Source organism: Furipterus horrens, unplaced genomic scaffold, assembly GCF_987537825.1.
Source record: "Furipterus horrens unplaced genomic scaffold, mFurHor1.1.pri manual_scaffold_6, whole genome shotgun sequence".
Taxonomy (NCBI): Eukaryota; Metazoa; Chordata; class Mammalia; order Chiroptera; family Furipteridae; genus Furipterus; species Furipterus horrens.
In genome coordinates, this window is record NW_028327176.1 from 33,778,223 (window position 1) to 33,801,719 (window position 23,497).

A 23,497-nucleotide genomic window follows, 5' to 3' on the forward strand; every position below is an offset into this window, starting at 1 on the left:
TTGTGGTGTGACATTACAAATAAAGTTCTAAAACATAATCATTGATATTATTTATCCATTAGTTGTAGTGCAATCAATTATATCTAGCTATTAACACAGTTCGTTTTGAGAATAATTTTATTTTTTATAAATTATTTGAAGATCTTCATTTTCACTAATACAATACAATTTAGGCACTTATAAAATGTAATCCTACGTTTGACAGTTGTAATACCTTGGCCTCCTAGTAACATGAGAAACCTGGACAATCAAACAATGAACCTTCATTTGAAAGAGCCAGCTAGACATTTATTTTTCAGATAGGTGGTAGGATTCATGAATATAAGGAATAGTTAATATGATCATATCACAAGATAAGAGTCAAATTTTGGCATTTTTTGAAAGTTTATAATCCAAATCCCATTTAATCACAGGTCTTATGGTATTGTATATCACAGTTGATAAAGTGAGATTTAAAAAAAAAAAACTCATATGAACCACATCAGATAGTACAATAACAGATCTGAATTGCAATAACAGTCCTGTACCCGTTTTTGCACAAATAGTGCAAGTTAGAAAATAAAATTTGATTATTTGCCACTGTGACAGTGAATAACATTAAAATTTCTGAAACCTTTAAACACAAAATAGATTGACTTTATTTCCTTATAGAGTCATTGCTGTGCATATACTGAGGCATACTAAAGTGATATCAGAACGATGAGTTACTGGAAAGATATAGTGCAACTTTGGAAAAGGAAAAAAAAAAACTTTAGAGACAGAGACAGGGAGGATTCCACGTAATGTTGCCATAAGTCTTTTTAGATATCTGAATAAGTTTCCTCTTCTTTTCTATTCCCTATTTTGTCTACTCTAAACTCTCCTTGTCCTTCTTTACATGTCCCTCTTCCAATGTGCCCCCCAACTCACATATTAAAGTCACGAAAATGGCACATTCAAAATATAATTAAATTTTTTTTCTGGAAATATAATAGCCAAAAAGAAAACAACCTTCCTGCTTCCATGGAGCTTACATTCTACTAAGAAAAGTTGACATTAAATTTATAATCACCCATGTAAATATGTAATTACAATGATCATGATGGCTAGGAAGTATAATAAAGGCCTCCAATCAAAGCACCGACACTTAAATGGCAGTTATAACATGCGCTCTTGAGCTATGAATTAGCCACGATGGCTAGATTTGCAGTATAACTCACTTGAACATTTTTTTTCATAAAAATGGTCACTTATTACTTTCATACAACCATTGCAGTAAAATATAATTTAATAAAGTAATTGTTGGAATAAAGTGACCAGGTAAACATTCATGTGAAAGAAAAACTAAATTCCCAGGCAAACTGATACACCTAAATTCTAAATAAAATGGAAGACAAAAATTAGCATTATCAATGGTCCTAACAACACCACTGACAACTTTCATACCTGAAAAGAAGGCAACCACAATTTCACAAAGGCCATTTGGATCTGTGTAGCCACAAGCAACAGAAGTAAGGTGTTCTCTAGAGAATATCTGTCTTCAGCTATCTCTAAGAAAGCTATAATTCATTGAAACAAAGTTTATTCTTAACCATATGAAGTTAAAGGTGACATTTCCTTTTTTGTAAAACATGAAAGCAAATCCAAACAAGTGACCCTAGAGTTCGGAACAGAATGATCAATTGAAAATATGAGGCACAATGGTCTATGGGAAGAGTGAGAAAGCTTTATTTTATTCATTATGATTCCGTGGGCACATAGCAGTGATTCATAACATGTCTCCAGCTGACTTAGATGTTTTTGTGATGTACAAATGATAAGGCATTTTTCAGTTTCCAAGCCCTGAACAATTAATTAGGGAGTAGGAAGGTTCCACAGCCACTCTGTAAGAATCCATCACAGTTATACCAGTGCTTACCTCTACAGAGAAGGCTAGGGAGGAAGATGAAGAAGGAACATTCTCTTTAGATGAGTTACTTACACCTACCCCCTTTTTAAAAAATTAAATGCATTCATTTATCCCTGAGCATTTAAAAAATTTAGAAAATATTTAAGAATCCATACAGAAAAAATCATCAAAATAATAATAATGTTCCAGAATCCAATTTTGCTTCTGGATAAAATAAATAAATAAAATAAAAAACATTAATCCAGAGATGATCATTCCAGAGACCCTGAACTCATTACTCATAAAAAGAAAAGTGGTGTCAAGAAAAATTGTACAAGATTATGCTGTGACAGAAAGATTTGGGAAGCATAAATTTACAATTCAAATGAGTTATTTTAGACTGGGGAGGTTAACATTTAGGATTTAATCTGATCTAGAAAGCTACAGTGTCAGGTGGCTAGACATTTTCTGACTTCTTCAAGGTTGCACAAGGCAAGGATATCTACCTAAGAACCATCCTGATTCATGTGACCTTTATCTTTTTAAATGCCAATCACTTTTTCCCACTCTTATAGCACTTCCATTCTGTCATCTGACTTCCTTGACCACCACATTTCCATTTCCCTATTGTAATAACACTTTTTGAATGTGGATGCATGTCATAGTCAAGATTGTATTTGTGATCTCAAATGCAGATTTATTGAATTAATTTGCAGTTAAGACTTACAAGTCACATTTTTAATTTCTATACATCTAATTCAACTACATGTAATGGGACCAGTCTAAAATACTCAAGTCCATCTTAAATTTTCTTTCTCTGTTTAACATTAAAAAGCATCCTGGTCCCATTAACAGAAGAAGAATGTAAAGGAAACTCACACACATAGAGACACAAATCCCTGTCCTCTGAAGTTTTCTGCTGACTGAGGAATAAAATTTGATGAAAATTTTAGCAAAAATATGTTTGACACACATACCTACAGAAAATATTTAAGACTAAATAGTAAAACTGAATGAAGTTAAGTAGCACATTAATTATACCCAAACAAGTATCAGTTTAGCATAAACGTGAATTATTCCTTATGTAGAGTTAAATGGTTATATAATTAAAAATTTATTTTTGAGTTATTTTTCACAACATAATGAATATGTGTGCATATTTAGAAAGTTTGTATATATACAGTACATCCATTTCTACCAATGTGCACAGGAATAAATACATATAGATATATTTTACTCAGCCAGTAAAATAAAATATACTGTTCCCTTATGCCACTCGGAATCTTATACTAAGGAACATGGTGGGAAATGCCCACTTAAGAAAAGTGGGTGGTGATTTGTCTGCCAAAAAGAAAAAAAAAAAAAAAAAAAAAAAACGTTTAAAAATCATCCCAAATAGTACACAAAATCTCTAAAAGAAGCCATACATACTGTCATTTGCATAGTTGCTGGAAGGCTTAAGATGAGATTAAATCACTGAAAATGGTTGACCAAATAACAAACTGCAATAGCATATGCTCTTCTTTTATTAACTCAAAGTATCCAAGTAGCATTTGTTTCTAAAGCTCTACTTTACATTTTTAAAACTTTTATACCATTTACTACTTATTGCCCAGCTCATGTTCAGGTGCTTTTTTAAGCAGAAGCGTTTCCCAGCTAGATGCCACAAACATGAAGCTGCAGGACTGGGGGCTTTGGTCCCAGTCACTGGATTGAGATTCAGAGCATAAGAAAGATTCTGAGAATTCAAGGATAAGACACATTCCTGTGTTTAACACAACCAAAAAATGCAAACAAACAAACAAATAAAAACTGGAGACCAAGGGTACATTAGTTAATATATACTTTAGAAAGTTTCATTTAAAGGCAATACTACATATCTACCTCACTACCTACCATCTACCTCCTTTTAATGAAAGCACTAAACACAATGTGGACGGTTCTAAATGGTGAATTACTGTACACATGCTTTTAAATTTGACACCAATGTTGTCAAAGAGCACACATGCCTGACTTACCAAGAGATGCGAGAATATATACCTGGTTGATAATGTTCTTAAAACAGAGTTAGTATGCACAAAACAAAGAACAGGCTTGTCTTGTTCCTTTGCTTATCTCTTTTGCAATCCTGCCTCTTCCAGGTTATCATGGAGTGACTGCGCATGTGTGACATCTAGCAGACAACGAGGTGATGAGCAGAACCATTTTAATGCTGTGCATGCTTAGACTTACATCCCAATGCAGAATGGCTGGGGCAGGTGGGCTCCAGAGTTAAATGCTTGAAGATGGTATATTTATTTATGGTGACCATACTCATCATTTAACTACCATTGAATGACACTGTCAAAACTGACACCGAAAACTGCAGCTAATTTTTAAGTACATTAATTATATAAGCAGCTGACATGACAAAAAAAATTACTCTAAAGAGCAAGAAAAAAAAAAAGGAATGAAGTATTTTGGATTTTTTCTTACCTTAAACTCATAAAATATTAATTAACACTTATACATACCTCCCCGTGCCCATTATTAGTGGCAAAGGGTATAAAGACATTTGCATAACTTAGACACACTGTAATTCATACAGATGATATTAGGTAGAAATAAAATAGTGTAATACCTTTACTTTTACCTATTGATTTGATGAAATGGTTCCATGAAGAAAGGGTTTCCATACAAAGAGAATAAAGAGGAGAGAAACAACAATAAGAATTATGAATATATGTAAATGCACTACGCTTTGTAAACTAAATAAGACAAGAAGGAATAAATAAGGGTTTGAAAGCAAATGGAGATACAATCAGTCCATGGTGAGAAGTGTGCCTTTTTTTTTTTTTGAGGCAATACATGCAAGGAAATTGCAAAGCCCATGCTCACTTTAAGATAGTACACAAAAAGAAGATACACATAATGACTACAGGTAAAAGAAGTACTGATTCTGTGGAACACTGTACTCAGCACTCCAGAAGCCAGAAGTCAAAGATGTCTGCATGTTCCCAAACTGCCATGCATGGGTAAAAGATGGACTCTTTTTATTACACTAGGTTAAACTGAATATCTTCTTTCAGATATTAATTTTTGATGGCAATTGGTTTTTCTTTACTATAACTACCCTTAACTGCATATATTGATAAGTGCGTGAAAATGAAATCACAAGTCCTTATGTCTCATTTATTTTCACATATTAGAATGCAAAGAATGAACCAATACCAAAGCCAAAGAAGCAAACCAAAAATCAGACCAACAAATAAAGGGGAGAAAAACATATGAAAAAAAAAAATGTGAACAAAAGTTATGTATTTAATTTGCAGCCAGATCATTCGCAAGCATTTCCCCATCCTTTGCGGTGATGGTTTGAAAGCAGCTACGAAACAAGAAAACACTGAAAGCGAGTGGAAAAGGAACAGAGCCCATACCTTGGTCGCCCATCATCAGGTGCGCCAGACCTTGAAGGGAAACAAGAGCACAGTCAGCAATAAACAAGGGAGCATGGGAAGGCAGGGTTGTCAAGGTGACAAAAATGTTCAATGACAGACATCTTGTTTCCTATGAGGCATGTCTGTATCTCAGAGGCAAATCAAAAAGCATTCTTTCAGCCCCTGGTTGGAATGCTTTGGGGCAAAGAGTTACAGAACTACAGTTTAGACAATGGCATATGCTGCACTGTGTATTTCTACTCGTATCAGTTGGAACAATAAAAAGCATAAGAGCATGACTTAAAATCCAACCAATCCCTTAATATTGCATCTGCCCTTCATTGGTTTTGGACACTGCCCCCATAGGGCTTGCCATTCTTTGGTGATGAATTTAGACTTTTAAAAACCCAAAGGAATACCTGAAATATGGGCTGGGTCTGATCTTTTTCCCCTCATTAAAAAAATGAGAAGTTTCATAATTAAATGAAAAATAAAAACCTTAGTCAAACTGAAATGATAATGCAGAAATATCTTTATGTCTGACACATGTAGCAATTGACTAAGTTTGTTCAAATACACAAAAGATCATTAGACATGCAGTTGTTAAGTTAGAATTTATTATAGAATAATGTTTATAAGGAACAGTGGGTCAGCTTTAAATAGCCTCAAGTAATTTTCCATGGAGAACAAAATTATTTATTATTTTACTTAAACATTACTTAAATACTGAAGTATGAATTAATGTGAGTATATATTATATATACATATATGAAAAAATTTCATCAAGGAAGTTGATTGAAATAATAATATTTAATTCCCTTTATTTATTTATTTATTATCTCTTATTTGACAATTAACTTCAGGCTAAAGATCACTCCTTTTCTAAAGAATACTACTAATGTTCTTTTAAAAATTATTTCACAATCCAAGTAGATACTTTTTACTGAAAGGCATAATTCCTACTTTTTATTCTAAGTTCGGAAATAAAACTACTACTCAAGCCATGTATATTCAAAAATATGGGAAATGTTAGAGCAATATAGATGCATAAAATTTTAACAAAATTTATATTTAATTTCCAGTGTTATTTCAAACATATTTGAGTCTTTAATTGAGCTACATAACATTATGTAATACTTACATCAGTATTAAAATAATCAGTGTTATATCCTTAAAATTTTACAGATAAACATTCCTTAGGGCAGATACAAATACAAATCATCATATAATCACAATATGAAAATTATTAAACATAGTAGTTTAAGGTTTTTGTATCCAGCCTCTTTTTGTATTTATAGGTGATTTTAACAACAACAACAAAAAAATCACATAGGCAGATTAAAATGTTTATGATCTGTAGGTGATTCATGATATTTTATATGCCTAGAAATAGTGGCTTATCTATCCAAATAATAGAAGTTTTCATTTAATTTCACTTTTAAAACTACTATACATATTTCCTAATAACAGTTTACAACATTTTGTACACAATATCAGGGAGTTATCTCTGTACCAGGTCTAACCTTTACAAAATATATCAGACATCTCTTAATGGTTTTTAATACAAGCTGGGTAAGGGTGAAAATGAATATATTTCAAAAGCACTCACACTCCTTATGCTAGATTTTCTACATAGAAGGAAACTTGACTATATTACCAAAGTTGACTTATACATAGGGATGTTAAAATTATGACTGAATAAACTTTATTGCAGTAGTTTATGGGCCTATACTCTGAAAATCTTATCAGAATTTTTCATGGGATGATTGTGTGTGAGGAGAGAGGCATTCATGCTTATTAGGTGGCTTTTAAAGCTCATTGGAATGCAACTGGATTTAAAGAGAAAAGAACAAAACCATGAAACTTTACAGTATAATTAAGAAAATGCAAAAGAAGATGAAAATATATTTTTAAAATCTCTTGATTGTAATTAACATGCATAGTATAAATGAGACTGATTTTGAGATAAGTCAGACTTACAGGATAGTATTATGTTTTATCAAGTGCATACTCACATGCTATTAAATTTATAGTACAGAAAAACAAGCCTTATGCAGAGCCAACACTTGAAAAAATAGTCATTGGTGATTTGTTTTGGAGTTTAATCTACTTTAATTAAATAATAAAACAGATATGTTCAGCAAGTAAACAACTATACTGTCCATGAATGAATCACGTACAATATGCTGAAACTTGTATGGATCAACTTTATATTAACATAAATTGTTCTTTATTGGAAACAACAAATCTTAGTAGCTTTACTATTTATCTGTAAACTTCAATGAGGAACTTTTTTCCTACGAAATCTGTCATTCTGTAGAAATATATATTATATTTACACAATAATTTTATTTCAAAGTATTGCAGCAAAATAAAATATGCTAAATGCTTGCTTCTGACATATAGATATTGGTAAATTGTTTAAGCAAAACTGTTAATGCTATAACTATGTATCTGGTGGAACATCATCTTCTTTTCCATAATACTTTGTTCTAACTAGTTCTTTTTGCATTTTTATCATGATGAGGTTTGTTTGACAGCACATCAACTAATGCATTTAAGTTCTTTAAGTATAGAATGTTGAAATATGTTTAGTCTGTTGGATTCTATAGAAATATGTGTATCTTTTTCAAAACTCCTTGAGAGATAATTTTTGAAGAACTTAAATAAATACTGTAGGTTTATTTAACAGACACAGAATATTACAAATATACTTACCATTAATCATGGTGGAGTGCTGTATGCTTTCATTTCCACTGGTCAAAGGCTTACTTTTTAATCTAAATGTATGCCTCTTATTGATAATCAGTACTTTATTCTGTTTTTATAAATCAAATCCTTTAAAACTAAACCAATTGGCTTGAGATAAAGTAATGTTAAACAACTCCAAAAGAAAAGAAATCATTTCAATCAAGAGAAAAATGAAGAAAGAATCATGCATGCACTGTGTTCTGAAACTGCAAATAAATACTTCCTCATTTAAAATAAAAAAAGGATTGTATTATTTTTCCATACAGAACACTGCAATAAGTATTCTAAGGTTCATATGGGATGCTTAAATCCATCAAGGATTAAAATTAAGATTGAAAGAATTTCATATACTTGTGGTTGCTGGGGTAGAGGGTATGTGTGTTCTATATGAAAAATGATACATGATCCAGAAATCAGCAAATGCTCAGAAAGAAGTTTGTTAACTTACCGTCTAAATTCAAGATGTACCCTATTAATACTAAGAAACAAAAGGCAAATGAGAGTTGAAAAAGAAAAGTAAAAAGCACCCACCTTCCACATTGTTGTCTTCTGAAAGCACAGGACAAGGAGGGAGAGAAAAGGAAAAACATTCATTAAGCAGCATGCAGACTGGACCTTGCCTCTGCATGTCTTCCTCATGCAAGGCACCAAACACAGCATGCAGTGCTCCATCGCTACCATTCAAGGGGAAAAACAAATCACGGGAGACAGGTTCCCTCCCACTGGCAACATTTAAAAAGCATGAGACTAAATTTCAGTGACACTGGTATGCCCCGAGCAAGGAGTTTTAAAATCTTCCACTGACTTGTGTAAAGCAAACGTTTTTACATGATGCCGGCACAGTTTATCTAGGCAATAATTTTTAAAGCTTTTTATACCATTCTTAAAGATTCTATTTCTAAATTCTGATTTGGACTTGGATGAAAGAAAAATAGCCATGGAGTCTCACTTAGAGATATTCTAGTTCTACCAAATATGTAATTCATTTTCTATCATGGCCTTTAAATATTTCTGATACTTCAATTTCTACCCTTACAGAACCACAATATAAATATACAACTAAAATCTACAATTTAACTAACTTACTTAAAGTGCTCATATTTCATTGTAAATGATGATTTATATTATTAAAATGCTAACCTTTAAAATGCTAAGTAGAAAAAGTAATCATTGCAAGAGAAGTCCATTTAGGAATATCCACTAGGCAAAGTTTTTCAAGATTTATTCACTTTGTACTTCTGTTTAGAGTGTGAATATGAATGAAGTTAAGATAATGGCAATATTTGGTAAACTTTCCCTTATATTTCCATATATCTATAAAACATTTACATATTTATTTAAATATATTTTCATGTGTGTATATGTGTTTATACAAACATGCATATATCTAATCAGATTTGCATTTAATCATGTAAGTGAATGGGATTTAAACTATTGGTATGTATGAGACAATTCAAGAACTATCTGAGACACAGGGCTTTGTATCCAGGTAGGAAATGTAAGGGAAAGCTGTTTTATGGGACTAGGGCAAGAGCAATGTTTCAGTACTAACCAAATTTTTTCTAATAATACAGTATATTCATGTTGAAATTCCCAGTCTGATTCATAAATTTTTTAAATTATCTATACTTTTTTAATTGGTCATTTGATCAAAAGTCTTTTTAAAGAACAAAACTATGGCAAGTGTAAAAGTGAGAGAAATACAACTATAAATACATCATTTCATAAGTTTCAACAAATAACATTTTTAATGATTAAAGTTATTAATGAATTAAAAATCATCAGTTTTGTTTAAATTATATTAGCTGGAAACTGTAACATCAACACAGGCACACTGACTCATGTGGACTAATATATAATAGAAAATCACCAGTGGATAAATGTGGACAATAACATCCATACAAGAAATTTTAAAAATAATTGAAATATTTGGTATGTGATAGCCATTTGCTATGTGCATTTGGTTTCCAGTCTACCAAATAAGGAATAAGACTGAATTTGTTAATTTTCAAGGTAACTCAAGCATGACATGGAGACAGATATAAAAGTTTTGTTTTATTGCTTTATGTAAGAAATCATACAAAGATCCAGATTCTTTCAATATCTAAGAAACATTTTAGTTTATAGTAATTGTCCTTTGAAATTCCATTCCACATTTAAAATTATTTTTAATAATAGTATTTATTATGTTGAGTAATAACAAAATTGGGGAGTTTAAAAGAGGGTCAAGTGCCGAGAAGATCTATCAAATCCTAGAGCACTATTTAATTTCTGTAAGAAAAAACTACCAAATATGGTTGTGAGTAGTACAATCCCAGAAAGAGGTTTTGGGAGTAATGCTGCATGAAAGTCTAATAGGAAAAGAAAAATGAGAAACAAACCAACAAAATAAAACAGGCCCAGGTTTCACACCAATTTTAAAAATGTGCTACGTAGGATTTTAGAAAAGGAAGTTGTGCTAATAAAATCAAGGTCATTGATTTGCTCCCTGAAAGTAAATCCTCTTTTCACTGTTAACTAAGGCAAAGGGCCACAGCGGGTGCTACTGCCCCCACCCTGCCTTCCAGCATCTCTCTGAGATTTTATTCGTAAGGAAAACCAGGTTGACTAATGGGGCTCTTTCTATGCAAATCCAAATTATGTTCAATGTGTAAACAAATCCTGACATGACCAAGTTCAGAAAAATGGTCTAGGAGGACTCAGATTTGTAAAAAATCAAAGTACTAGAGTAAATGGAAGGGTAATATATTAATTCCTATAAAAATTTAAAAAAAAGAAAAGAAGAATGGCTTGGAACAGCCTTGCCCTGAGTTTCCACATATTTTCAGATTCAATCATAGGATAAAAAGCTTTTTTTTACTTGTTTCATTTTATTCTATATCCCTTTGGTATCCTTTTCTTGGTTTTAATTAATGTAAAATCTGTTAACCTAAAGATTATCCATGTTATCTCAGAATGTGGATATACTTATATAAATGGTGGTAGCTCTGGTGTTTACAATCACTCTCCAGGTTTGTTTGTTTTTTCCTTTATCTTTCCTTTCTACTTGGCTTTGGGAATAAACAAAGAACATTCGGTTTAAAACAACAGTTTTTCTGATCACTTCAACTTTTGTTCTGGCTGTGGGTCCGTATGCAATCAAATACTATTTTGGTTTCCAGCAGCCACACAGAGTTGCTGAAATTGGCATGCCACAATGTAAAGATAAAGCAGTGTATTGTGCTTTAGTGTAATGTAGAAAGCAGTCCATCCAGCCTTACCTGTAGATACTGTCAACTTAGAGAAAAGCCCTTGATTTGCAGGAAACCCTGGCTTCTTAATTCTGCTCACCTAATGCTGCTGTGTACATGAAGTGAGTCCCTTAATAATCAGTTTTACTACAATGACCATGCAACCTAAAAAGATCGCGCTCATTTTTTTCTTTTGATTGTGAAAATATCGAATAGAAAACGAGGAAAAGTTACCTGAAATTGTATTTCTCTTTCAGATTAGAGGTGCTTCCTTCACAAAGATAGGAATTAGGCACCAGAATATCAACCATGTTATGAATGATGGTGATGTCCTGACATGAAGGGGAGCCGCAGGCTGTCAAATTGTGTGCTTTTAAATTACTTCAAAAGAGCATCTCCACAAACTTTTTCCTTTTGCCCCCAGCCTATAAGAACGAAAGGGCAGTTCTTTAATTTATCATGTCAGTGTTCTTTCCATATAATTTTAATTACATAGACAGAAAAGAGAAATGAGTAAGAAAACAATGTGTGTGTTTCAATATGAAGAAAATCAGAAATATACTCATGACAGTGGGTAAAACAGAATTTGAAACAAAATATCCCAAATAACTCCTTTTTGTATAATCAGTGTTTACGTTTTGCAATACGAAAAGATTCACCTAAATGTACAAGCAGTTGTCAACTTATGCGTTATATTTTGTATATAAAGAATGGCCAAAAGAAGTTGTCACCACTTGGGTTTTCCTTCTCCGATTTGATTGCCTTTCTTCTCTGCTAGTTGTCCATGACTGGCTCCCTTCATTTTCAAAGAACCCTCTCCTCCATCAAAAATGCAGTGTAGGCAGGTGGCTTCCCATCCAGATCCATGCCCTCCGAGGTAGACTACTAAGTAGCAAAATTGGTGGTAGTACTAGCCAGCAGGAGAAATGAAGAATAAGATTCTAGTTCCTTCTTCCTCCACACACTGGGCCCGCTAGTTTCTACCCTTGCCTTTCCAGCTCCTCATATTACTTTTCAAGACATCACCTCTCATTTTGGAAATTAAATGCCAGCATAGCAGAGTCTAGTTCCCACAGTGGCACAGCATGGGACTTAGTTTTATTTTTCATTTGGTGTTAGCAGTGAAAGCCTTTAGAAAATCTCAATAGTATGGGAAGGCTTCAAGGACTGGGAAATGGAGAAAATCACTGAGAGTGTGGATCTGTACAGCAGTGAGCTGGAGGAAGAGAAATGCCAGTCAGAACCAAGAAAATGTTCAACAGAAAAGGAAGCAAAAAGATCCATCATGGAAAATTAAGAAAAAAATGCCCGCACAGGAATCTGGCTAGTTTCAAAAACATTTTTCAACAGGTAGGCTAAGAAATTGAACTTAAAGCCACTTAAATGATACTTCCACCCAGCCTGCTGAAATCCTGGTCCCAGGGCATGAAGGGAGCCAAATAAAGTAGCTAATTTTTCCCTCTCTCTTTCTTGCTCTGGAGTGAAAGGAGTGGTAGCTCTACATCAGCTTGCAGCAGAAGTGATGTTCCTGACACCACAGCTGGAAGCATAAAAACATTTCCCTAGGAACATGACAAGGATATCTCACTATACTTTTGGTCCAATTCTATGATTCAAGTATATTAGAGAATTAATGAGTCCCTTGTGAAGCAGTTTAAGAAGTTTACCTTGCCTTCAGTGTTGTTTCCGTGGGGAACTCTGATAAGGGTTTCAAATGATTTATTCAAATAACTTTTGGAATAGTATTTTTATAAGTTGGACACTGTGTGTGTTTCTGCTTCACACAGTTGGTAGTTTTGTTACAAAGTCTGTGGTGTCCAATTCAAAATGCTCCATCTTGTTAATGGAGAAAGGGAGGGAAAGAAGAAAGACAAGTTAATTATACAGCTAATTCTTATAGTGTTTCAGCCGTTCAGTGGAATGGATAGAATTCAATAGTTATCAGTCAACATATATATATATATATATAAATAGCTCACATAAACTATATTGTATACAACTTCAAATTTTCATAAAGAACATTGATGAGTATTTTGCTTTGCTTTTGTAGCCTCAATTTTTCCCTATATCTAATTTGAGAGTTAACATTTCTATATTAATTTCAATGACTGAACTTAGGAAAAAACTGCTGTATTTAACATTGACATAAGAATCGTGACACAGTCTACATTGTGTATGCTCATGTCACTTATTTTATTGTTTTATTGCTTACTGAGAAGCAAACATTTTCTGACATGAAACTGACAAATAGTGTCGAGTGGGGTGTTACCATGTACTTTTCCACCCATGTTCAATCACTACTACTTAATTCTCCAGAGCAAGATGATTCAGTTGAGTAGAGCTTTCTTTCTAAGAGTTTGAAGTCATATTTTAGACAGTAGACCAAGAAAGCTCTTGAACTGAAGTTGGGAGAATAAATTTAAATACATCCATAACTACCTACCCAACTTATCACCTCTTCTAATGGTTATGTAGATGTGCCAATACTCAGCTGTGGCTTTCTTTATGAATAAAATGAATAGGAGACATCCTTTGCCCATGTGGTACTGGAAGAGATTGCAGAGCAAGAGGTCCCAGAAGCAGACATGTCCCTCCACAGCCCCTGCCTATGGGAAGGGGAGAGGTGGAAGATACTATGGTGGCTTAAGATACTTTGCATAATTATGGTAAGTTGGTACCTATTAACAGCTGTACTACCACCCCGGAAGAAAGGCCTACATGACTCATGACTCCGAAAGCTTTCAGCGACTCATGACATAACCAGGGGAGCTTCTACAACACCTGCGAGAGGCAGAGGCCCCTGCATCATGGAGTCACGCTTGCCCTGGCTAAGGATGACAGTTGAGAGAAAGTAGAAGATAAAGGAAACTGGCAAATGTAGCTCATTGTGGGAGGAGCCAAGTAGGAAATCATATAGGAAACTCCAGGTCAAGTTTTCAAAGAAGGGCGGGGAGCTATATAGAGAGAGAGCCATGATGTAGTAGCTAGGCAGTTTGCAGGTGAGCTGGTTCATCATAGGGGAGGGCCACGCAGGCACAGTGGGTGTAGAAGAGAAGGAGTAGGGGAGCCATGAGGAATGAGCTGTGAGCTGGCAGGGGGTTCGGCCATGCTGCCTGTAGAGAAGTGACAGCTATGCAGTTTGTAGTGAAGCTGGTCCACAGTGAGAAGGGAGCAGTAAGCAAGCAGCTATGTGATGTGTAGTCAGGACTCCACCATGCGGCCTGGTGCTGTAAGGAAGGAGGCATGCTGCTGCATGATCATGCCCGCTCTAGCTGACTTCAGAGCCACCAAGGACTCTGCCTTGCAAGACGCTGACCTGCTGCCTCACAGACCCAGACGTTATATGGACTCTTGGTACTCAGGGGGTACAGAAAGTCACTCTCTTGGGACTTGTGTCTTCCTGGACTTCACCATGACCCAGTGCAACATGACATATGTTTTTCTTGGACTATTACATGGAGGCTGAGGACAATGTACCCCAGATCCTGAAGGAGACAGCTGCTGCTAAAGGGTGGCGACTTTGAAACCCACAAGTTTGCCTCCCAGAGGAGATGGAGACCAGCTTAAGATAAGGATATGGAGAACTATCTGGCTTGTTTTTGGCTTGTAGCCTGGTGGGAGCTAGGGAGCAAGGGAAGTGCTGGATCTCAGAGAGAACAGGGCTCCGAGGTTTCACCCATGTAAATAAAAACCTGTTTCCCTTGACACTAATTATTGGGTCACGCACCAAGGCACCACATGCACATGCATGGGCCCCACTTGCTTGGTTACAGTGCCAGAAGAGAATACTCCACAATGTGTCCTTGGTTCTCTATCATCAAGATGTAGAGCAGGTAAACTGCTGAAGGGCACAAATAGTCCTTCATTTGAGAAAACTAACATATGCTACGTTTATAGTTTTTTCTTAAACTTTCAAATACTTCTGAATTTACTCATCTATATTTATGTGTCTCAGGTCATTCCAAAACAAACTTATTTAATTGCTCTGAGAAGAAAACAAACATTTTGCCATTGAATTAAGGGAACACTGCAAAAAAAAAAAAAAAAAAAAAAGTGACTAACCCATAATGTAAAAAGAAGTCCTAAATTTAGAACTTAACAAATTAATTTGCATTACTGAATAGAAAATGGTTTATAAAATGTAAAACTGATGTGTCAATTATACACATATTCTCATATATAAGAAAATTTGAAATGTTATTTCAAAATAAAAACTATTTCATGTTATCTTTAATTTTCTAGAACCTTTAAACATGTAACAAATAGCATAGAAGAAAAATACACTAAATATTAAAAGGATCTTTCAGTTCTTCTAAAGGTTTTAGTTTCTCATTTTCTTTATAGTGTTTAAAACTCAATATACTTACATACTTTTATGAGTTACAGTTAATTTAATTTTTAAAATTTGTAGAAGTCACTAAAAGTCATTTGAAAATTAATGAAGAGATTTTTTTCCGTTTGGAGTTTGTTTTTTTTAATTTTTTATTTTCTAAATAAATGAGATAGTATGTTAAAATTTTCCAGGAGTCTCTCAGAGTTGACTAAAATGTTACCCTAATGAACCAAATAGAAATTTATTTTAAGTGTAGGTCATTTCAATAGGAGAAAGATGGTCATTAAGAATTTTTATTTCTCCAAAGACTGAAATCAGTTAGTCCAATAGAACCTGAGATTAAAACATATAAAATTATTATTTTCAGATAAAAATAGGTAAAGTATCCATAATTGAATATGGTTACATTTTATATTGCAATTGGTGTTTTCTTAGCAACTGCTATTCTTTGCTGCCTAACTATAATGCAGTAACATCAAGTTATCCAAAACATTATTTCATTCTTAAGAATCAATCATTGGAAAGCAAAAAACAGAGTAAATGAAATTTTCATAACATGTTTTATAAAATGTAACAAAAACCTCAATTAACTTGTTTCAAATGTTCAAGAGAAATAAGTATAAGATTTAGGTAGCCTTACCACTTCAAATGTACCTTCATGAACATGATCTTATATAATCTTTATGCTATCTCATCAATTAACTTAACTGTGACTGGGTGACTTGCCCAAGACACTTAAATAGAAAAAAGAAGATTCAAGATTGTACAGAAAATATTTTTTAAGGCTTCTTGTCCAAGTCTGTGTAGATTTCAAAAACTGTTCTCAAAAAGAAAATGAACATGAAGAATTTGGACAATGTAGCGTAATGCAGGACTGTCTACTAAGGTTCTGCTATGTTTCTGGAACTACTGTCAGGATGTGTCTATTATCATCGCTTTTTAAAAGATAACCTGATAAAGGAACAAAAAGACTGTATATATGATTTTTTGATTCTGTAGAAAGAAGGCAGAAATATTTTAAGGAAAATATTTCTTTCTTAATTGCATTTACATGATGGTTTTTGAAAGTCAAATAAAAATTAATATTGTTTAGTTTTTTTGAGGAAAAAATACCCCAACACTCTTTTTCTCCTTAGTATTAGAATAAATTATTTCCAAGAAAAAAGATTTTAGAAAAATCTTTGCCCTATATTAACAGTAAAAAGAAGGGTCAGGTTAATACATGTGCTTACCTATACTCATTCTAACCACCAGAAATTAACAGGGAGAATTATTCCACAAATGTATTGCTATTTTTAAATTTTAAAGGAAAGTGGTCATTTCATCCACAGAACATTAAATTGTGTTTCCCTTTTAAAATATCTAAAACAAAAAGATGTTTTAATTACAAGTTAAATATATGAAAGGTTAGGCAATATAATATAAATTTTTCACATAAAGTGTATTTGTCCTTTCATTTTAGTGGTAAAATTAAAATCTGATGAAAATATTACTTTTATTATTTTTGCATACATGCTGTATAGTGAATTTCCTGGGAACTGAGAGGCAAGTTCTAATCTTTTAAAATTTGAATCAATAAAAAAGTAGGAAAAATAACTAAATACATTTTCAACTACTATTTTCTTTTTAAAATAAAAAAAATGTTTTATGTAATAGGCTAAGAACAAAATAGTTGGTCATAGGTAAAACCAATTCTATATACTTGAAGATTTCATATGTATAAGTATCTGGACTGTCTGATACTTAATTAGGCCCATATAAAAGCAAGACCATGTTCAAGAGGGAGCCAGGAGCTTGAATAATCTCTCCTTTCTCTGTTAATTTACTGATCCATAAAACCAAATCACCACAAATACAAGCTTTTAAGGTAACCTCATAAATTCTCATCTTATCTTTTTCCTGAAATGGTCATTCACTGCTTACAAAATCATTGTGAAAAATAAAGTAAAATTTCTTTTTGGACCCTTGTAAAACACATTGAAATGTTAACTTCATCATTCAAAGCAGTTCATTTTATTTTTAAATATTGAATAACATAAACATGATAAAACTAATTATTTTTTGGCATTTGTGTGAACTGGTTTCTGATTATAGAAGCATGCTCTCTTTTACTGAAAACAACTTTGAATTTGGAGATTTAAGATTCAAAATAATCTCATCCATTATATATTGCTTTAAAATTCACAGCAATACAATGATATTGTAAACACTTCAACTCATAAACTCCATCCTAAACATCAATACAAGCATGTGTGTCATCTCTTCGATACACACCCACACATAACAAGTCAGTACTTTCATGAACAAATTCAAACTTACATATTTTTCTCAATACATTATTTCCTTCTACAAAATAAAATAAAGCTATTTAAAACACATTCTTTGATAATATATTCAATAGCAACATGACTACAGCTGATCTTTGAGCAGCACAGATTAGAACTATGTGATTTTTTTTTCAGTAAATAGTGTAAATTTATTTTTCTATTATGATTTTCTTAACAGTGTTTTTCTCTAGCTTCTTTACTATGAGACTATAGTACATAATATTTATAACACACCAAGTATTTGTTACTCAACTGTTTATGTTAGCAGTAAGATTTCTGGTAACAGTAGGCTATTAGTTTTTAAGTTTCGGGGCAGTCAGAAGTTATACCTGGACTTTGACTACATGGTGACACCACTGACACTTGTGTTGTTCAAGGGTAACACTTTATTCCACTGAAAAAAAAATTATCTACTGAAAATAAGTATTAAGTAAACTATAAACTTCTCTTTACCTTTTCTTTTCTTAACTGATGTCTGTCCTTATTAGAGGAGGGGTAAAAAAGCATTTTCTAACTATCTAATATATTAGCCACAGACACATATAAAATTACATTTCAGTTAAAATTAATTATAATAGAATAAAATTAAAAATTTATCTCCTCATTTGCCCTAACCAAACTCCACATTCTTAACAGCCCCATGTGGCCACTGACTACCAAGTTGGACACCAGAGATTATAACCATTTCTATTATTTCAGAAAGTCCTGTTGGGAAGTACTGTTTTAAACAAGTAACCGCTTCTCTGTCAATATCTTTTAATATAAAGCTGTTTGTGTAAATTATATGTTCCTTGTTACTTTTATCCATAAAAGGAAATAATTAAACTTCATCATGATATTTTTAAAAGAAAACCTAAGTGTAGATTAGATGTAGCTAGGGCATTTGTGTGCTGTGGAGGACTGTGTGATATTTCCACTTTACCTTTAAAATAAAAGCAAAAATCGGGAAAGAGCCATCATAAAAATTTTGCTGTGTTTGAATAATTTAGAGTGATTAATTATTACTCTTTTCACATATGTATTTTCTCTTAAATCTCTAAGATAATGATGAGAAAATGTTAAATATGTTTTGATTCTTAAGTAAATTAAATAAGCAATGTAGTATAGCTTCTTACTCCTGATTTCCCTTCACTTCCCTAAGTATTCTCCAGCAGGTTATTTAATATTATTTGTTGTAGACTTTATCTGGAAGTCTATGACAAAATTGTTTTTTTTTTTTGTATAATAGTTTTATAACATGAGTAGTTTTTAAATTAGTAAAAAGCACCTTTCACCCTACAGTCTCATGCAATGAATTCCCTTTAATTATAATAAATCAAAGATTTCCTTTCCTATAAAAGAGGTCTCTCATTGAGTAATACAGGAAAATAAACCAAATGGGCAAATAAAAGGATCAACATTTCTACAACAGTGAAATACAGCAGCCACAAGGAAGTATAAAAGGGGCAGCTCAAACATAGTTAATTCTACAGAAGTCCAAGATCCTGTTAAAAGGCTATTAGTACATGATAACAAATATGCAATTGAGTGGGCAAATAAAAACTATGAGTGGGAAAAATAACTCTGAACATGGAAGCATTAACTGTGAAATAGTAAAAGAAAAATAAAGTGGTAAAAACACTAGGAGATGAAATGATGGTCTATGAATAAGGTGTACAATAAAAAATTAGAGTAGACTTGATAAGGCTATTTTTAGTATTTAAAGAATGTAGCCCTGCTCCTAAAATTAAACATTATACTTTTATTATAGAAAGATGCTTTTTTCATGATTGGTTAGTGACATCCAATCTCTACCTTTAAATAGTAACCAAAAAGAGGCAATATAAGAATGAAAACAAACAAACAAACAAACAAAAAAAAATATATATATATAGCTTCAGTACGTTAATGAATAACATTTAATCTAGATATCCCAATGAGCTGCTGTATGGTAAGTGAATTAAGTAGTGAAATGACAGATGACTTCCAAAGGGTGCCAAGGTCATTGAACATCTTGGCTCAGTCCCCAGCATTAGAATTGTTTAAGATTATACAACATAACCAGATACTTATCTTATTTCCATAAAGTAGTTATATTCTGCAAAACCAGAATCAGCATCCTGGCTCAGTACTTGCTATGGACTGGATGTTTGGGTCCCCCCACTCCAAACTTATGTATTGAAAGACTACTTCCCAATATGATGGGTTTAGGAGGTGGGACCTTAGAAAAGTAATTAGTATTACTTGAGATAATAAGATTGTACCCTCTTATTGGTGCTCTTATATTGGTGCTATCCACCACGTGAAAAATCAATAAGAAATCATCAGTCTTCAACCTGGAAATGGGCTCTCACAAGGACTTGACTATGATCTCAGGCCTCCCTCCTCTAGGACTGTGAGAAATAAATTTCTAGTTTTCATAAGCCACCCATTTTGTGGCACTTTGTTATATAGAAGCCTGAATAAGACAATACTGTTTTAGATGTATTACTAGGTAAAACTCACCTGTATATAAAGTAAATATGCCACAAACACTTAATAGATTTCTGATATTACTATAACAAGAAGAAAAAAAAAAACCAATAACTAGTTGTGCAATATATAACACTATTTGGAATGGCTAATTCTTCCTAATGAATGTAGCCCATGGAAGTACTTGGTAGCCTAGAAAATGTGTACCTTATAGTCTGAAGTAAATTATATTCAAAATGTGCTATGTGGGAAGTAATACTCAACCCACAGGGAAAAAAAAATGATAGAAAAAGAGTAGAAAAGTCACTATTTTTTAAAATACCCAATAGGTGGCTTCATCTTTTACTTTTTAATTATATTTTTCTTAGAGTAGTATGGAAACTGTTCTGGATGGAGTTTGGTTGAGACAATGGACTTGATAATTTTAAATGGACCTATTCACAAAAATCAATCACTTTAAAGTTTGTAAATAAATAAATATAAAATATTTATAGAGAGGAAAAATTATTTGAATGAATTCTCAGGGTCAAGAAACATACTGAGTTTCTCAGAAACTAGAAATCCTTGGAGAATCACAGCATTTCCTGACAATATGCAATACTTTAATATTTCGTCTCATTGGCCCTGAAGAAGGAACTAGAAAGGACAATGAGCCTGGAGTTAGGATCCTTCTAAACTCTGCCACCACAAATCAGTTTAGGAAGTGGATATATTGTTTTAAACTTTTTTTCTTTTCATTTTCTTATTTGCTAAATGTTTAGCTTATTTCACGTAGAAGCTAAGGCTCATAGCAGTGAAAGATTGTAAAACTGCTTATTAAATAATGACAGATTGTAAAGCATTTATTTATTAATCATACCTATTTAATGATGTTAGCCATGGTATTATTATAATTAATGCTTCCTCATACAAACTTTAAGTTTCTTAAAAGCCTTTTTTAGACTTTCTTTGTTCAGCTTCTAGCACAGTGTGTACACAGAGAAGTTGCTTAATACATGTGTTTTAACAAATAATTAATTTCCTATCTTAAATTCCTGCATAGCTTCTATGAAACTAGAAATGTGACATGAATATAAGTAAATTTCTTTTCATAGGCAGAAATTATCTCCCACAATATGCTGACTTTAGTTATATTCTCACATCAGAAATAAACTTTAACAATTAAAAATATTTTTATTTGGTAAAGTTAATTGAAGAATTTTACTATTAGTTTCTTATTAAATATGATTCTGAAGCAGTTCAAGATTTATGAATTGAGCATTTCCAAACCGTTTTCTACATGAATTGTTGTCAAGTAGATTTTGTAATGATGATGATGAGGATGATGAAGACAGTGATACAGCAGTATACAGTCATCACTTAAATCTTACTTAATTATCATAATAATGAGATCAAGATTACTTAAGAAGAAAATAGCTATAAAAATACAATGAGGTACATGAAAGAATGCTCAACATCACTAGCTATCAGAGAGATGCAAATTAAAACCATAATGAGATGCCACTTTACACCTTTTAGAATGGCCATCATCAACAAATCAACAAACAACAAGTGCTGGCGAGGATGTGGAGAAAGGGGACCCTAGTGCACTGTTAGTGGGAATGCAGACTGGAGCAGCCACTGTGGGAAACAGTATGGAATTTCCTCAAAAAACTAAAAATGGAACTGCCATTTGAACCAGCGATTCCACTGCTAGGATTATACCCAAAGAATCCTGAAACACTATTTACAGTAGTCAAATGCTGGAAACAGACTTACAGCCAATCAGTGGATAAGTGGGTCAAAAAACTGTGGTATATTTACACAATGGAATACTAGGCAGCAGAAAGAAAGAAGGAACTCCTACTTTTCATGACAGCATGGATGGAAATGGAGAGCATTATTCTAAGTGAGATAAGCCAGGCAGCAAAAGAGAAATACCATATGATCTCACCTAATACAGGAACCTAATGAACAAAACAAACAAACAAGCAAAATAGAACCAGAGGCATGGAAACAAGGAACAGACTGACAGTGACCAGAGGGGAGAAAAGGGGAGAAGGGGAGGGAAGGAGAAGGGTCTAGTCAAGGAACTAATATAAGTGACCCATGGACATGGACAATGGGGTAGGGATTGGCTGTGGGAGAGGGGGGAGGTGGGCGGGGCAGGGAAGAGCAATGGGGGAAAAATGGGACAACTGTAATAGAACAACAATAAAAATTAAAAAAAAAAAATCCAATGAGGTGCAAATAATATGTTTTCTTCACCACTTTACACACAGTTCTTTGCACAGTGCCTGGTACCTATTAAACACTCAATAAATACGAGAAAAATGATTTTAAAAATGAATGTCTAATGGTAGAAATCAGGTCTTCTGACCCCAAATTCTGTTATTTCCTCTATCTTATGGAGATTTTGCAAATTTCAAATTAAACATGTACACCATAAGGGCTTGTCAGCATAATTGTAGGAAGCAAATTATTTTAAGTTAAAAAAACCTGGAATTCAAGTAACCCAAACTAAAATAATAGCTTCTTACTCTGTAGTTTCTTTTTTTAAAAATCATCTCTATGAAATATGAGCATTGTTTAATGAATGTAATCTAATATTTTATATATATTTATAAAAAGATATCCACATAAACAAATGTTTTTAGTAAATTAAATGGTTTTAGTAAAATTACAAGAGCCAAATATATTTTTCATAAGTTGAATACATTTTATGATTTATTAATTATAATGAGATGGTCAAGCTCATTACTCCTGTTGGATTGGATATGAATTTTTAACACAATTATCTTAGTGATATTTTAAGATAATCTCAGATAAATTTTCGCTTTTCTGCCAATTCTGTATTAATTAACTAAAAATCAGAAAAGTATTTAAAATGGCATTCTCAGCATTTTGGTCCAAACAATTAATCTCAGGTTTCACCTAAATTGGTCATTATGGTACCTGATGTGTAGTTACTAAATTAATATATTCTATACAATTAAAACAATTAAAAGAAACTACATCAATTTTGCATATGAGAAATACATAATTAAATTTCTCTTCAGTCATTTTTAAACACTACCTTGAGGAATGCTAATCTGGTAAGAGTGATAAACATCTTTAATTCCAATAGGATGTATGTTGAATAG

General features: G+C 32.8%; 1 protein-coding gene across 1 annotated transcript in view; it reads right to left on the minus strand.

Moving 5' to 3' along the window:
* Positions 1-3,134: 3,134 nt before the first annotated feature.
* The window catches only part of LOC150005956 (neurexin-1-like), a 114,200-nt gene continuing 93,837 nt past the window's right edge, over positions 3,135-23,497 (minus strand). Inside the window, exons 2-4 of the mRNA XM_090280733.1 lie at positions 8,566-8,583; positions 5,284-5,313; positions 3,135-3,208 (exon numbers count right to left, since the gene is read on the minus strand). Of these exons, the coding sequence (XP_090136859.1) occupies positions 3,135-3,208; positions 5,284-5,313; positions 8,566-8,583 (122 nt within the window). The remainder of the gene's footprint in view (positions 3,209-5,283; positions 5,314-8,565; positions 8,584-23,497) is intronic.